The sequence below is a fragment of the Coregonus lavaretus genome (assembly GCF_964263955.1).
Source record: "Coregonus lavaretus genome assembly, chromosome: 2".
In the NCBI taxonomy this organism is placed as follows: domain Eukaryota; kingdom Metazoa; phylum Chordata; class Actinopteri; order Salmoniformes; family Salmonidae; genus Coregonus; species Coregonus lavaretus.
In genome coordinates this window covers 83,618,457-83,636,986 of record NC_139989.1, presented here as the reverse complement: position 1 = coordinate 83,636,986, position 18,530 = coordinate 83,618,457, and the positions used below count along the sequence as shown (strand labels likewise).

The following is an 18,530-nucleotide window of genomic DNA, read 5'->3' as shown; positions in this document are numbered from 1 at the left end:
GTGTGTGTGTGTGTCCAGTGTGTGTGTATGTCTATAGTGTGTTTGTGTGTGTGTCTAGTGTATGTGTGTGTGTGTCTAGTGTGTGTGTGTGTTTGTCCAGTGTGTGTGTGTGTCCAGTGTATGTGTGTGTCCAGTGTTTGTGTTTGTGTGCCCAGAGTGTGTGTGTGTGCGTGTGTGTGTGTGTGTGTGTCCAGTGTGAGTAAGTCTGTGTGTGTCCAGTGTGTGTCCAGTGTGTGTGTGTGTTTGTGTGTGTGTCCAGTGTGTGTTTGTGTGTGTGTGTGTGTCCTTTGTATGTATGTGTCCAGTGTGTGTGTGTGTTTGTGTGTGTGTCCAGTGTGTGTGTGTGCGTGTGTGTCCAGTGTGTGTGTGTGTGTGTGTCCAGTGTGTGTGTGTGTGTGTTTGTCCAGTGTGTGTGTGTGTCCAGTGTGTGTGTGTTTGTCTAGTGTGTGTGTGTTTGTCCAGTGTGTGTGTGTGTCTAGTGTGTGTGTGTGTGTGTCCAGTGTGAGTGTGTGTGTGTCCAGTGTGTGTGTTTGTCCAGTGTGTGTGTGTGTGTGTGCGTCCTTTGTGTGTGTGTGTGTCCTTTGTGTGTATGTGTCCAGTGTGTGTGTGTGTGTGTCCAGTGTGTATGTGTGTCCAGTGTGTGTGTGTGTGTCCAGTGTGTGTGCTGATACACGTGCATACACACACACTGGACACACACACACACACACCAACACTGGACAAAAACACACACACACGACACACACACACACAGGACACACACAGACACACACACCGGACACAAACACAAACACAAACACACACAGGACACACACTGGACACACACACACACACACACACACACTGGACACACACACACACACGGACACACACACACAAACACACACACACTGGACCCACACACACACACTGGACACACACACACACTCACACACACACACACAGTCTTTATATAACTTAGTCCAAGTGGTGGTCAGAATGTTTGTCTTAACTAGCCTGATAACTCCAACATGTCTGATATGAACATTGACATAAACCCTCTACATACTTGAGTTTCTCCAGTCTGCAGTGTGGATCCTCCAGTCCAGCAGAGAGCAGTCTGACTCCTGAGTCTCCTGGGTGATTGTAGCTCAGGTCCAGCTCTCTCAGGTGTGAGGGGTTTGACTTCAGAGCTGAGACCAGAGAAGCACAGCCTTCCTCTGTGACTAGACAGCCTGACAGCCTTCAAAGAGTCAAATCATATTAAAATCACACTGCTATTCTTTGGTGGTGAAAATAGTGGCAGTATATTTTTTCTACATATTAAGATACATCAGTGTCCTGAAACCTGACATATCTTTCATAAATGAATGTATCATTATTAGAAATGACAAATTATCAAAGTATTGCTTGTAGATAGAAAAATGTATAGTACGAATATTTGAGTAGACTGACCAGAGCAGTTTAAAAAGCAGTATCAGTCAAAAGACAGACAGTGAGGTATCAGATTTAGATTGTATTGAGTATACAGTCCACACTTTATCTATTTTGACAGTGAAGCTAACATTTTAAATGTAGCTCTGTACTCCAGCATTTTGGATTTCAGATCAAATGTTTCATATGATGTGACAGTATATAATGTCACCTTTTATTTGAGGGTATTTTAATACATATCTGTTTCACCGTTTAGAAATGAAAGCACTTTATGTATCTAGTCCCCCCATTTGAAGAAGTCATAAGTATTCTGACCATTTCACTTATAGTGTACTAAAGTATTCAAAAGTAGAGTATTTGGTTGTAAACTCATTGGTTGCATTTGCAGTTTGTTTTGGGTTATGTTTTGTCCAATAGTAACTGAATGGTGGATGATGACTGGAGTAATTTTCTGTCTAAGTGAGTAGATAACATGTTTCTAAACACTACTAAATGAATCCTGATGATGCCATGATTAAGAAAAATCATGAATGAATCATGAATAATAATGAGTGAGAAAGTTACAGAGGCTATAACAAAAAACATGCTAACCTCTCACCATTAACCTCAAATAAAAGGTGACATTCTGTACTGTGACCTAATATGAAACATTATATCTGAAATCCAAAATGCTGGAGCATAGCACCAAATGTAAAACTGTAAGCTTCACTGTCCAAACACATATGGTGTGGACTATGTGTGCCTGGTAAACACATGTGGATCTGGTGAACAGTTATCACTTGTTGACCAACTACAGGAATACTGACCTCAGAGTCTCCAGTTTACAGTGGGGATTCCCCAGGACAGCAGAGAGCAGCTTCACTCCTGAATCCTTCAGGTCATTGTTACTCAGGTCCAGCTCTCTCAGGTGTGAGGGGTTTGACTTCAGAGCTGAGACCAGAGAAGCACAGCCTTTCTCTGTGACTCCACAGCCTGACAGCCTGACAAAGAGATCATCATGATTTCACAAACTGTTAATTTAACACCAGTAGTGTAGAAGGACAATGGCAGATGCATTTGGTTTATTCTCTTCAACAACATATAGATTCATCTTCTGTCTCCTAGAATTGTATGTTCATATTGTTATACTAATGTGAACATCAATGCATTGATTCAATATGTTTTTCAAAAATACATATATTTCTCTAAACTGAATATTTCTTCCTGATGATTAGTACTTAAATGTCATTTTATGTACTCACAGAGCAGCTCTGGAGGCTTTGACCACTGGCAGCAGCCTCAGAAGACCTTCCTCTGATCTGGAGTATTTCTTCAGGTCAAACACATCCAGCTCCTTTTCAGAAGTCAGCAACACAAAGACCAGAGCTGACCACTGTGCAGGTGACAGTTTGGCTTCTGAGAGACTTCCTGAGCTCAGGTAGCTTTGGATCTCCTCCACTAGAGAATGGTCCTTCAGTTCATTCAGACAGTGGAACAGATTGATGCACCTCTCTGGAGAGGGATTCTCCCTGATCTTCTCCTTGATGTACTTGACTGTTTCTTTATGGCTCTGTGAGCTGCTTCTTGTCTTTGCCAGTACACCTCGTAAGTGTTTCTGATTGGACTCCAGTGAGAGGCCCAGAAGGAAGCGGAGGAACAGGTCCAGGTTTCCTGTCTCACTTAGTAAGGCTTTATCCACAGCACTCTTGTAGACAGTGACTTCAGGCTTGTAGTCTCTGAACAGCGAAGAAAAGTTCCTTGACTTTGATTGAGGTTCATCCATTAGATTCTCATTGTTGTTGATGAATGAGAGGAACACATATACAGCAGCCAGAAACTCCTGAATGCTCAGATGCACGAAGCAGTACACCTTTTCCTGGTACAGCCCACATTCATCTTTAAAGAGCTGTGTGCACAATCCTGAGTACACAGAGGCTTCATTGACATCAATTCCAGCCTCTTTCAGGTCTTCTTCATAGAAAATCAGATTGCCATTCATAAGCTGTTGAAAAGCCAGTTTTCCCAGTGACAGAATGCTCTCTTTATTCCAGTGTGGACCTGTCTCTTCTTTCCCAAGATACTTTTCATTCTTCTGTTTGGTATGAAACACCACAAGGTGTATGAACATCTCAGTCAGAGTCTTGGGCATCTCTTCTCTCTTATGTTTCAGCATGTGTTCAAGGACTACTGCAGAAATCCAACAGAAGACTGGAATATGGCACATGATGTGGAGGCTCATTGATGTCTTTATGTGTGAAATGATTCTGCTGGCCAGGTCCTCATCACTGAATCTCTTCCTGAAGTACTCCTCCTTCTGTGGGTCATTGAACCCTCGTACCTCTGTCACCTGGTCAACACACCCTGAAGGGATCTTATTGGCTGCTGCAGGTCGGGTAGTTATCCAGAGGAGAGCAGAGGGAAGCAGATTTCCCTTGATGAGATTTGTCAGCAGAACATCCAGTGAGGTTGACTCTGTGACGTCACAACAGATCTTGTTCTTCTGGAAGTCTAGGGGCAGTCGGCACTCATCCAGACCATCAAAGATGAACAGAACTTTGTACTTGTCGTAGTTGGAGATTCTTGATTCTTTGGTTTCCATTGAGAAGTGATTGAGAAGTTCAATCAAAGTGTGTTTTTCCTTTTTCATCAAATTCAGCTCCCGAAAAGGGAATGAAAATACAAATTGGACATCCTGATTTGCTTTACCTTCAGCCCAGTCCAGAATGAACTTCTGCACAGAGACTGTTTTTCCAATGCCAGCGACTCCCTTTGTCAGCACAGTTCTGATAAGTTTGTCTTGTCCAGTTAAGGGTTTGAAGATGTCGTTACATTTGACTGCAGTCTCTGGTCTTGCTTGTTGCCTGGTTGTTGTCTCAATCTGTCTCAGCTCATGTTCATTATTGACCTCTCCTTTTCCACCCTCTGTGATGTAGAGCTCTGTGTAGATCTTATTGAGAAGTGTTTGGTTTCCATGTTTAGCGATCCCCTCAAATACACATTGAAACTTCTTCTTTAGATTAGATTTGAGTTCACGTTGGCAAATCACAGCAAGCTCATCTGAATCTAGAAATAACACAGGGGATATTAATATTACGTCTGTTTTAGTGCCTACAGTATTCTAGGACAGTTATAACATTTTAAATTATAATAATTTCTTCGCTTAACTGACTGTATAAATGTGTAAATGTTTTCATAATGCATTACAGACTGGTGTGACTGATTATATTATTATTGGTGTTATCTCTCTCTCTCTCTCTCTCTCTCTCTCTCTCTCTCTCTCTCTCTCTCTCTCTCTCTCTCTCTCTCTCTCTCTCTCTCTCTCTCTCTCTCTCTCTCTCTCTCTCTCTCTCTCTCTCTCTCTCTCTCTCTCTCTCTCTCTCTCTCTCTCTCCCTCTCTCCCTCTCTCTCTCCTCTCTCTCTCTCTCAATGAATCAACACAACACATCCCTGCTGCTACTTGATGAGGTCACTAGGTGTTGTGTTAAGGCTGCTACAATATCATTGAGTTACACAGCTACTTTAGCTGTACTTTAGCTACAGCTTTTAAATGTTCTAAAACAGCATTCAACATGAGGCAGACAGCTCTTACTTTTCTCCAGTGTGTCAGCAAGCTCCTTCTGGTTCATTTTCCTCAGGACGTGCAGTGTGATCTTCAGAGCCCCCTCTCTGGCACTGCTCTCCTGCTTCTCATCTTCAGCATCCACCACTTCCTTATCCTGCTTCTGACTCTCAAAGCCTTCTGGGAGTTCTGGACTAAGAATCCTCTTGAACATCTTCAGCTCGTTCTTCACAAATGTCATAATATTCTCTTCAAGCAACTGAAATAAATCAAGTAAATAAGTTAAGCAAGAGACTAAATGCTTTCTCATTAACACATTAATGAATGATTGACAGAACAACTTTACTTGAGGTAAACAAAAACAAATGTACATAACAGGACCACATACACTGAATATGGAGGCCAGGTCTGTTTGATGACTCTGGGAAGACCGACCACTGAGAATCTCTGACTCTGATCTCTCCTGTTGGTTTCTGTGGACAAAACATGAGATTACATCTCCTCATCCAGGGAGTACACACACACACACACACACACACACACACACACACACACACACACACACACACACACACAGGGAGGGAATGTTGTGTTAGTTTAATATTGATTCACGACTATGAAAATGGAAAAAAAGGATTAGCCTATGGATTATGAAAACAACCAAAAGAAATGGGAAAATGGGAGAGGAGAAATGACTAGAGACAGTGTTGTTTAACTCACTGACCATGACCCATGAGTTCTTCTTACCTTTGTTCACTAGAAAAGTCTCCCTCTCTGAAGAATATAGGAGCTTCCATAGACTTGTCACTCTTCATGGACACACAGCTGGGTACAGGGGAGGCTGGTCTCTCCTGCTTGATTGGACTTCAACACAACAGAGACAAACATTACGTCTCTCATCTACTCTGAGCTCAGATGGGGAAACATAAGAAGAGTTTCATTCCAAAACGCTATATATCCATTTTCAGAAATGTTCGTAAATTAGCTTTTATAGTTTAAAGAAATTATGAAAGAGATTGGTGTGTTTTTTCACTAGTTAATCATGGCATGTGATTGTTCAATGACAGACATGTATTTGTTTAAATCTATCACTTGATGGTGTCATTTCAGAGAGACAAATAATCATGTTTTTTTGCATAATGCTATATATCTGCCTCACTCTCAGAGAAATATGTAGTACTGCTAGGTTTTACACAGTAATAATATATATCTGTCTCACTATCAGAGAAATAAGTAGTACTGCTAGGTTTTACACAGTAATAATATATATCTGCCTCACTCTCAGAGAAATAAGTAGTACTGCTAGGTTTTACACAGTAAAAATATATCTGCCTCACTCTCAGAGAAATAAGTAGTACTGCTAGGTTTTACACAGTAATAATATATATCTGCCTCACTCTCAGAGAAATAAGTAGTACTGCTAGGTTTCACACAGTAATAATATATATCTGCCTCAATCTCAGAGAAATAAGTAGTACTGCTAGGTTTTACACAGTAATAATATATATCTACCTCACTCTCAGAGAAATAAGTAGTACTGCTAGGTTTTACACAGTAATAATATATATCTGTCTCACTATCAGAGAAATAAGTAGTACTGCTAGGTTTTACACAGTAATAATATATCTGCCTCACTCTCAGAGAAATAAGTAGTACTGCTAGGTTTTACACAGTCAAATGTGACCGACCGGCTCGATTCGGTCTTATGTAGCAACATTTGAAATGGTGTTTTTTACAATGGATAAAAGTAGAGACTCAGCTAGAAAAAGGTATATCATACACTACAGTTGAGGAACAATGGGAAAATTATTCTGCTTCGAAAGATGATAAACTTGTAACCTCAATTTTGAGAAAATGGCCTTTGAATGTTTTGGTACACCTACTGGAGAGCTCTTCTTTATCTACAGTGGCAGATAATGTCACCCATCTAAATAAATAGTTTTTTAAATATATATAGTTAACTAAATGTATGGTGTTTTTGGTTTATGTCAGTTTCATTGTTTGTTATACTATAAATGGTTATTTTATGGTCGTAAGTGGTAAAATGAACTAGAAAATGTCATATTTTGTAATTCTGAGTAATTACTACTTTAGTAAGGATATACTTTATTCAGTACTACTGCAGTTACTAAATCATTCCAATAGATGGCAGCATAAGACCATGAATGACATTTCAGAAAGTTAGTTTAGTTTTCTCCCTGGATACACCACCACTCCCCCTCATAGGGAAACTCCTGCACACGCTTTTTACTGTCCCTTTCCACACTGCTAACGCAAGAGTAACGACTGAAAATGTTACCGCATGATGTAATTTATTGGTGGGCGCGCTCACAAAGTAGCCGTAACCTTGTTAATAATAAGTTACCTGAGGTAAACCTACAGGGTTAACGCTCACAAAGTAGCCATAACCTTGTTAATAATAAGTTACCTGAGGTAAACCTACAGGGTTAGCGCTCACCAAGTAGCCGTAACCTTGTTAATAATCAGTTACCTGAGGTGAACCTACAGGGTTAACGCTCACCAAGTAGCTGTAACCTTGTTAATAATCAGTTACCTGAGGTAAACCTACAGGGTTAACGCTCACCAAGTAGCCGTAACCTTGGTAATAATAAGTTACCTGAGGTAAACCTACAGGGTTAACGCTCACCAAGTAGCCGTGACCTTGTTAATAATAAGTTACCTGAGGTAAACCTACAGGGTTAACGCTCACCAAGTAGCCGTAACCTTGTTAATAATAAGTTACCTGAGGTAAACCTACAGGGTCAACGCAGGCAGGTCTCATTGATAACAATAGTGAAGCTGGCATTGTGACGCAGAACAATGGGCTGGGAATAGAACGTTCTGAAGGCGAGTCGGTGTCACGGAGCTCAATAGAACTAATAGGAGCTGGTAGGGTGAAAAATGCCCAAACATAAGGCCTGTTTTTTCGCGATTACTTCATAACCAGGGACAGAAGGTAATATTATGAAACTGGGCTCCATGGCGGATGCAATGAACTAATTTTATCAGAAATAAACGTTTGTAAAAAATTTAACTTGAGGCGCCCCGAAAATAATATTCAAAAAGTTCAGTCCTTGGACACAGAGGGGTTAAACACTAAAGTTACCTTCCATTTAGTGAAGAGAGGAGAACCGGACAGAGGGAGCGTAGGAAGCCAGCATCCGTCAACAAGAGAGGGAGAAGCCCTCCACGGTATTTAACAGGTGGAAGAAACAACCCGGGAGCTCCATCGGTCCACAAGAAATGCAGGCAGCCGGTGATGATGTAGTGGTAATTAGGATAACTAGGATGCTGATGGTAGAGTAGCTAGCTTAGCTAGCTGTACCGACTAGCTTGGCTAACTAGCAGGTCGTTCGTCTGTCCCTCGAGGATGATGACGAATCCGGTGAACCACAAGATGAAACAAGGATAGCGAGTGAAAAGGATCTGGCTACACTCATACTGTCACTGACCATTACGCAAAAAAGCTAATTGAACAATAAACTTCGGCGTCTCAACACTGTAACAAACTCCGTCGTTATTCCCCAACATAACCTCAGTCCACTCTGCGCGTAACTGGACAATATGCTTGGCGCCAAACCGTACGTGGACGCGGGCAGTTCTGGACGTGGACGCAGGCAGTTCTGGACGTGGATGCGGACAGTTCCAGAACGCGGACATGAGCAGTGCAACACAATACATTTACATTTACATTTTAATCACTTAGCAGACGCTCTTATCCAGAGCGACTTACAGTTAGTGAGTGCATACATCACCCAGTCTTTACACTGGCTTACATTAGTAATATTCATTTATTTATTTTTATATGTAAAACAAACATTCAAAGTTTTTTTATAACAATATTTTGAGATCTGGGCCCATATCCACAAAGTGTCTCAGAGTAGAACATTGGTCGTATAAGTGCCGAGAATAAAGACATTTTACACTTATGGGTATAAATTAAAGCTATGCATGAAGCCTCTAGTCCCACCTAGTCGGTAGATATTTAGGACACCTCATGAGCTGTCCTAACCAGTTAAGAGTTAACAGCAGGTGTCTTGATAATACTATAGAATAATGCAGCGAGTCAGTGGTTCCTGCACCACATGTAATTGCTTTGGAGTAGTTAAAAATAATATTTTTATATTTCTATATGATCAATCCATAAATAATATAGACCTACATGCAACCGTATGTCTTGTGCTTTTGGCAATGAATTCTGTATAATAATTATGTATAAGTGATACCATTAATGTCTGCATAGCATGTTGTCTTCATTTTGGCATATTAACTCATGCTTATTTCTGAAGAGTAACTCAGGTTTTCGCCCAGCGGCTAAGGAGTTGGAGCTGTGGCAGGAGTTGGACCTATGGCAGAAAGGTGGCTGGTTCGAATCCCGGGCCGGGCGCTGGAATAAACGGGCGGGCTTGATCTGACCATTGGAGGGCTGCTGGGTTCACATCCTCAAAACAATCACCTTTCGTTGATCAGAACTCTAGAGGTTCTTCTTCACTGAACCCAAAAATATATCTAACTTTTAGTGGTTCCATATATTAAGGAAGTGATAGAAGCCTTTTTGGTTCTATAAGGAACCTTCTTTTCTAAGTGTATAATAAACACGCTTTTCTTTTGATGATTTAATTACCTACATCATGTTTTTTCAAGTTATCCCTTTGGAGCGCAACATCACGTTGTTAAAAAAGAATCCTAAATTGGCCATGGCTATAAATTGGGCAATTGAAGGCGTCTAGGGCGAAATATGTGTTCGATGAAAATGAACATTGTATGCAACGTAGTAGGCAACATTATTGGCAAGGGACTTGATGCCTATGATGTCAAACCTATTTAGAGTTGTTAAACGGGTGTGAAGAGTGTGTTGGTATAACGCTAATATTGTCAAAATTCCGCTTGTAACAACCATCAGAATTGGTTAAAGAAATATGCATTCCATTATATTAGGCAATAATGAAGAGTAGGCAAAGTGGTCGTGTCGTGAAAATTTTATCAAATGTTTTACATTGCAACGAGTCCAGTCAGGGTGCTGCAGAACCCCTGCAGTACCTCCACTTACCCCGGATTGAGGACTCCTGATTTAGCAGATACTCTAATCCAGAGTGATTTACAGTAAGTGCATTCATCTTAAGATAGCTATTTATTTTAGAAATAAACATAATAAATTCTTCATAAAATTGTAATCTCACCTCTTAGCGTTGGTGTCATGTTCCCCAGAGAGACTCATTTTAGAGGCAGGGCCCCCCTCCTCTCTCTCTCCAGAGAGACTCCTTTTAGAGGCAGGGCCCCCCTCCTCTCTCTCCCCAGAGAGACTCCTTTTAGAGCACTGACCCCTAAACAGAGATGCAGCATGTTGGTTGTGGTGAACACAGTGACAACTCATTCTAGAATGTCCATTGTTCTCTTTTACTCATGATCTCTTAGAAATAAAACATTTACTAACAGACATATCCAAACAGTCGGGTGATTTAATTTAATCACATGAACATTGTTACGTTCCTCGACAAGAAATAAAACATTGTCTCTCAAACAGAAGAAGGAACTAACAAAGAGTCACTAACAACAACCAAAACGAAACAGGTGGTTTTAGGAGGGGTTCTGAAAGACACTCATGGGGGTGTCCACTAGTGATGGGAATCAGAGGCTTTCTGAACGCTTTGGGGCTTTCACCAAATTGTGCCGAAAATGCCCTTGATAGATTTGAGTGCTAATAAACAACATTTAGTTAGAATGTGGGGTTCGCTTTTTGCCTCCAGGTTCACTATGTTTTCAAAAACGATGCATATGTGGTATTATTTAGGATACTAAAGACAAAAAAAAAAATTGTTCAACTATAGCAGGGATTCAATCTTGTGCCGATGTTGATGTCTGATCCAAATCCCTGTCTCTACCTGCTGAGCTCCCATTCAGGGGCTACAAACTGGAAGACATCAAACTAAATGTGTAAATAAGGTGTCCAGTAGAGGTCAGTGTTTGAAAAATACTTTGCTTCGAAAAAAGCACCGGCACCAGGGCGAAATCAGTGAGATCTCTCGCATTTTGCAACACATGGTTCAAAAAAAGTACGAGATTAAACAAAGCTTCGGACGTCATTGATCATGTGGTAATGTTACTTCGATACTATCCATGGCAGCGTTTCAAACACTTAAAAGACTCCCTCTCCCCTCAGCCCTCAAGTTAAGTGGACACTTCTGATGACGTATCATGACGTATGATGAGTGGACACTTCTGATGACGTATCATGACGTATGATGAGTGGACACTTCTGATGACGTATCATGACGTATGATGAGTGGACACTTCTGATGACGTATCATGACATATGATGAGTGGACACTTCTGATGACGTATCATGACGTATGATGAGTGGACACTTCTGATGACGTATCATGACGTATGATGAGTGGACACTTCTGATGACGTATCATGACGTATGATGAGTGGACACTTCTAATGATGTATCATGACATATGATGAGTGGACACTTCTGATGATGTATCATGACATATGATGAGTGGACACTTGCAGGGCAAAGGGTGAGGGAAGAATGAATGAATTTTAAATGGACCGTTCTCTCTGCGTGGTGCGTGGGAAATGCATTTTAAATGGACCGTTCTCTCTGCGTGGTGCGTGGGAACTGCATGTTACATCTTCAGAAAGGTGTCACTCGTTTGTCCCACGGTTGTTTTCAGTCACCATAGCGACCGTTAAAACACTCGTAAACCTAAATTCCATCCCTATCGGGAAACCGGGCCCAGAGTGACTTACAATACAGTTGCTGTATTGTAGTGTATTTTAGCTTTTAAAAGACTTGATTTGCCCTAACAAAAAATGTTAATGAATTATAATCCACATAATAATTCACATTTCCTGTTGCTCCAGGATAATCTTTCTGCTATGAGAAACTGGGTCAAATTATTATGTGGATTAAGTGCATTTATCTTAAGATAGCTAAGTGAGACAACCAAATATCACAGTCAAATATACAGGATACGAACATCCCATTCCAGCTAAACATTGGATATATAGCGTTTTGCGAAAAAACACATTTTCATATACATCTAAAATCTATTAATTAAAAATCTGAAATCAGTAACGTTTTGAACACACCGACTGCATCATTGCATTTTGGTACCAGAAGTCCATCCATTTCCAATGGAACGCTGCCTTTGCCTTGAAGCATTGCGTTGCAGAGGCAGTTGCAGTGCGTTCTGTGTGGTGCATAAATTGGATTAATCGAACGTATGCGTCAAACTGTATGCGTAAACGGCTTGACAGAAATGGTAGCAGAAGGTGAATGTTTAACTTTTGTTGCACAAATATTTAGATGATGCTGCATACTATTTTATCAATGACGCAGTCGGTGTGTTCAAATACTAATATTGAACGTGCCCATAAACAATAATTTCTGATGAAAAAACTAATGTGAAAATGTTTTGGACATAGAGTTTGGGAAATGTACAAAACTGTAATCTCACCTCTTAGCTTTGGTGTCATGTCCCCCAGAGAGACTCATTTTAGAGGTAGGGCCCCCCTCCTCTCTCTCCCCAGAGAGACTCCTTTTAGAGGCAGGGCCCCCCTCCTCTCTCTCCCCAGAGAGACTCATTTTAGACCACTGACCCCTAAACAGAGATGCAGCATGTTGGTTGTGGTGAACACAGTGACAACTCATTCTAGAATGTCAATTTTTCTCTTTTACTCATGATCTCTTAGAAATAAAACATTTACTAACAGACATATCCAAACAGTCAGGTTATTTAACGCAATCACATGAACATCTGGTTGTGACATCTCTTCTCCATGTTAACTGTCAATAATAATAATAAGTCACTGTTTGTTAAGGTAGTTATAGACAGTGCAGCAACACAAGGCCATGTCTCACACTTATTTGTATTCATTAAAAGTTGGCTATTTGTTGTCTTTCAATCTGTTCTTTTCTAAACGTATCTGAGAATGTAGACAGAAGGGCTAAAACGGGCATGATTGATCTGAGGGGAAATCATTGATACATTCAGAAAGTATTTTTGCAACAAGTAGGAGATTTATTTTATGTAAAGTAGGCTAGGTTATAATATATAATAGCGGTTTGTTAGTGATATGCAGATGGAGGTCTATACCTCAGCTATAGCCTACATGTCCTAGATGACCAGCCTAAACCTGTTCAGATCAGTTCCCATAACGTTATAACAGTAACAGTAGCAGGAGCCTAGTCCTGATACAGATGGAGGTCTATACCTCAGCTATAGCCTACATATCCTAGATGACCAGCCTAAACCTGTTCAGATCAGTTCACATAACGTTACAGGCCTACCAGTAGCAGGACAGAGCATGTAGCCTAGGCATGACATGTTTCACATTTCCAAAATAGTATAATATATAGTATACCCACTGTACTGTATATTTGTATATCAACTGTATTCCCACTGTACTGTATATCTGTATATCAACTGTATTCCCACTGTACTGTATATCTGTATACCAACTGTATTCCCACTGTACTGTATATCTGTATATCAACTGTATTCCCACTGTACTGTATATCTGTATATCCACTGTTCATTATCTTATAGCTCTATGCTCACTCTTCCTAGTTGTGTATAATGTTGTACATACATTTGTGTAAACTCTTCTGTCTGTATTCTGTCTCTAAATGTTGTCTGTCACTATCACCATGTAGAATTATGTGTACAGATGTAGGATCTTAATTTGATCACCCTCCACCGCAGAATATCTTTCCAGCAATGCAGGAAATGTAAAACTTGTAGTGTATTTGAGGTTTTAAAAGGCTTCTGAAGTTTGTAATTTCCACTTAGAAATGGCAGACTTGAGTTTCGCTTAATAAAAATGTATCAACCGCTACAAAAATGTCCATTAATTATAATTCACATTTCCTGTTGCTGTAGGAATATTTTCCTGCTGTAGCAAACTGGCTCAAATTAAGATCCTACATATGTACATGCAAATGTCCTTGGCGAATAAAGGTGATTCTGATTCTGCAAAGGTTGAGTCTCTAGATTCCCTTGCTGCTCTGGGGAAATAATGAAATGGTTGTCATAGTGATTTAAACTGGGACTGGTTATCTCCAAACTCTGAGACCATGTCATTTGTTATATTTCACCCTATTGATAAAGGAAGCTAGAAGGCTGAACCCAGAAGACAACTCTAAATAAACACTAACTGATATTATCCTAAAATCCTAAAATCCTTTCACTCATATTGTTGTGTCTCTTTGTTCAACGGACGTCGGGTAGCCTGTGATATTAATATTGTAGAAAACAGTGGGGCAGGGCAGTGAACCCAGGTCGCTGGCGTAAAAGGCAAACACCCTAAGCATCGCAGCAATAGGGTTAAACCTAATTATAACCTGTCTATAGGGTTAAACCTATTGCTGCGATGGGAATTGTAACCTGACTCACACTGCCCCCTATAAAAGCAAGTCTCGTGCTTCGACTACTCAGACCCCTCACACATCCGGGCCGTGCATTCTGATGGCCTCACAGACACCATACTACTTCTGACACCAATGTAGCAAACAGCGGGGCAGGGAAGCGAACCCAGGTTGCATGTGTAAAAGGCAAACAACCTACGCATCGCACCAATAGGGTTAACCCACATGGTAGGAATTGGAATGTGGCTCACACTGCCCCCTCCGACCAGGAAGTCGACTACTCACACGTCCGGGCCGTGCGTTCTGATGGCCTCACAGCCGCCATTCCACTTCTGACACCAATGTAATTCTCTGGCAACAGCTCTGGTGGACATTCCTGCAGTCAGCATGCCAATGGCACGCTCCCTCAAAAACTGAGACATCTGTGGCATTGTGTTTTGTGACAAAACTGCAAATTTTCGAGTGGCCTTTTATTGTCCCCAGCACAAGGTGTACCTGTGTAATGATCATGCTGTTTAATCAGCTTATTGATATTCCACCCCTGTCAGGTGGATGGATTATCTTGGCAATGGATACATGCTCACTAACAGGGATGTTAACAAATTTGTGCACAAAATCGGAGAGAAATATGCTTTTTGTGCAAATGGAACATTTCTGGGATATTTTATTTCAGCTCATGAAACATGGGACCAACACTTTACATGTTGCGTTTATACACTGCTCAAAAAAATAAAGGGAACACTAAAATAACACATCCTAGATCTGAATGAATGAAATAATCTTATTAAATACTTTTTTCTTTACATAGTTGAATGGAAATCAAATGTATCAACCCATGGAGGTCTGGATTTGGTTTCAAATAAAAGTGGAAAACCACACTGCAGGCTGATCCAACTTTGATGTAATGTCCTTAAAACAAGTCAAAATGAGCCTCAGTAGTGTGTGTGGCCTCCACGTGCCTGTATGACCTCCCTACAATGCCTAGGCATGCTCCTGATGAGGTAGCGGATGGTCTCCTGAGGGATCTCCTCCCAGACCTGGACTAAAGCATCCGCCAACTCCTGGACAGTCTGTGGTGCAATGTGGCGTTGGTGGATGGAGCGAGACATGATGTCCCAGATGTGCTCAATTGGATTCAGGTCTGGGGAACGGGTAGGCCAGTCCATAGCATCAATGCCTTCCTCTTGCAGGAACTGCTGACACACTCCAGCCACATGAGGTCTAGCATTGTCTTGCATTAGGAGGAACCCAGGGCCAACTGCACCAGCATATGGTCTCACAAGGGGTCTGAGGATCTCATCTCGGTACCTAATGGCAGTCAGGCTACCTCTGGCGAGCACATGGAGGACTGTGCGGCCCCCCAAAGAAATGCCAACCCACACCATGACTGACCCACCGCCAAACCGTTCATGCTGGAGGATGTTGCAGGCAGCAGAACGTTCTCCACAGCGTCTCCAGACTCTGTCACGTCTGTCACATGTGCTCAGTGTTAACCTGCTTTCATCTGTGAAGAGCACAGGGCGCCAGTGGCGAATTTGCCAATCTTGGTGTTCTCTGGCAAATGCCAAACGTCCTGCACGGTGTTGGGCTGTAAGCACAACCCCCACCTGTGGATGTCGGGCCCTCATACCACCCTCATGGAGTCTGTTTCTGACCGTTTGAGTAGACACATGCACATTTGTGGCCTGCTGGAGGTCATTTTGCAGGGCTCTGGCAGTGCTCCTCCTGCTCCTCCTTGCACAAAGGCGGAGGAAGCAGTCCTTCTGCTGGGTTGTTGCCCTCCTACGGTCTCCTCCACGTCTCCTGATGTACTGGCCTGTCTCCTGGTAGCGCCTCCATGCTCTGGACACTACGCTGACAGACACATCAAACCTTCTTGCCACAGCTCGCATTGATGTGCCATCCTGGATGAGCTGCACTACCTGAGCCACTTGTGTGGGTTGTAGACTCCGTCTCATGCTACCACTAGAGTGAAAGCACCGCCAGCATTCAAAAGTGACCAAAACATCAGCCAGGAAGCATAGGAACTGAGAAGTGGTCTGTGGTCACCACCTGCAAAACCAGTCCTTTATTGGGGGTGTCTTGCTAATTGCCTATAATTTCCACCTGTTGTCTATTCCATTTGCACAACAGCATGTGAAATGTATTGTCAATCAGTGTTGCTTCCTAAGTGGACAGTTTGATTTCACAGAAGTGTGATTGACTTGGAGTTACATTGTGTTGTTTAAGTGTTCCCTTTATTTTTTTGAGCAGTGTATTTTTGTTCAGTAACGATAAAAACACAAAGCTTCCAGCAGAGGTCAGTGCTCTTCTGACAGCTGTCAGATGGTAGTGTGATGTCCGAAGCTTCGACAGTCATCATCACGTAGTATTGTTACTTTGATACAAGCATTGATACGTTGTGTCGAATCAGTAGTGCTTTGAAAACTGCAACGGCGCATCAGACCACCGGTTTTAATCGTCCAATCCCTAGTGTCCACTGAATGTTGACTAGCAACAAGAAAGTGGTACCTAAAAGACTCCCACCATGAGCGCCCATTGAAGTGGCTCCAGACGAGGACATCTGAAATAAAAACCCTCCAACTTACAATATGGAGTAAAAAAACAAGTGGAGCAAACCAAACCAAACCAGACCAAACCAGACCAAACCAGACCAGACCAAACCAGACCAAACCAGACCAAACCAAACCAAACCAAACCAGACCAAACCAGACCACACCAAACCAGACCAAACCAGACCAAACCAAACCAAACCAAACCAAACCAAACCAAACCAAACCAAACCCTGGGAGATACAAGACAGAAATACTTTGTTCATCAACTTAAAGAAGCAGAGCTACAAAGAGGTGCCAGTCTTCTAACATCTCTAAGGCCAACCAGAACTCTGGACCAGCTGCTCTTAAATATCACATAACAGATGGAAACCTTCTGACTAAAGAGATGACAAGCCAGCACAGGCATAAGCATACTGTCTATTGAGGTGGCGCCAAGAGGTGCGGCCAACGTGCTAACGTCCAACCTCAAAATATAAATGGAAATACCAAAGCCTGTAACAACATGTAGTTGTGACTGATATCTTTCACCTCATCTCCCTTTTACTGTTTCTTTAGGTAGTTATAGACAGTGCAGCAACACAAGGCCACATTCCTCTCACCCCTTCCACTCTCTCAGGCTAATGTGTATTTATTAAAAGTAGACTATTTCTTTCAATCTGTTCTTTTCTAAACGTATCTGAGAATGTAGACTGAAGGGCTAAAATGGACATGATTGATCTGAGGGGGATCAGTGATCCGTACAGAAAGGTTTTTTGCAACACCCTACGCATAGCAGCAGTAGGGTTAACCCTATTGCTGTGATGGGAATTGTAACCTGACTCACACTGTCCCCAATAAAAGTCCTGTGTTTCGACTACTCAGACCCCTCACACGTCCGGACCATCAATTCTGATGGCCTAACAGACACCATACCACTTCTGAAACCAATGTAGCGAACAGCGGGGCAAGGAAGTGAACCCAGGTTGCATGTGTAAAAGGCAAACATCCTACGCATCGCACCGTTGGCGCCAATTGGGTTACTTGGTTGGAATTGTGACGTGGCTCATTTAGCAAGGATCACTACACTATAGTGGAACTATGATACAATTACAGTTATCATATCAAATGTTAAATGTAGAACTATAATATATGAATATATTGAATTTGACTTGCCCACATTCAGTTAGCGCCATTTTGTATGATTAAACTGACACGTACCTGTCTCAGTAAAAGTTGACTGTTAGGTCTGAGTGTTTTACTTCCATTCACTGTACTAAAATTGCACCATACATTACATTTCTCTACCACTTTATAATAATCCCTGGAAAGATTCTCACCTTGTAGCCTGAATTCACAAACAGAACATGTCAAGTCATTGAGATATCTACAGGTCTGCTGAAAGAGCACCTTCCTGATGACTAGCACTCTGTGTATTCTTATGGGTGAAGTCTGATCTGGAATGTGAAGCTAACTGAAATCTAGATAAGCTTTGAAAAAACAGTATATCTAGCTGGCATCATAGTCCACCCCTCAGGCTACATACAGGTTACAGCATGAGGCAGACATCAACAGCCGAGTTGTAGGCTACTACCTGGGTTGTATTCATTAGTTTACACCGCAGCCAACAGGTTTAAAATGTTCCATAAACAGTTTACTCCAAACGCTG

General features: G+C 41.7%; 3 protein-coding genes across 3 annotated transcripts in view; 1 reads left to right on the top strand and 2 right to left on the bottom strand.

The window, feature by feature from the left end:
• LOC311141405 (NLR family CARD domain-containing protein 3-like) overlaps positions 1-18,530 on the bottom strand; it is a 674,300-nt gene that overhangs the window by 175,855 nt on the left and 479,915 nt on the right. The gene's annotated exons all lie outside the window — the stretch shown is intronic.
• The window catches only part of LOC311141252 (NLR family CARD domain-containing protein 3-like), a 390,310-nt gene that overhangs the window by 236,156 nt on the left and 135,624 nt on the right, over positions 1-18,530 (top strand). The gene's annotated exons all lie outside the window — the stretch shown is intronic.
• LOC311099284 (NLR family CARD domain-containing protein 3-like) lies at positions 988-12,548 on the bottom strand (the record flags this gene model as incomplete). Its single annotated transcript, XM_084139995.1, has 7 exons — positions 988-1,222; positions 2,220-2,393; positions 2,655-4,455; positions 4,982-5,210; positions 5,340-5,424; positions 5,699-5,815; positions 12,421-12,548. 7 exons carry the CDS (start codon positions 12,546-12,548, stop codon positions 988-990), a joined length of 2,769 nt encoding a protein of 922 aa, XP_083996121.1.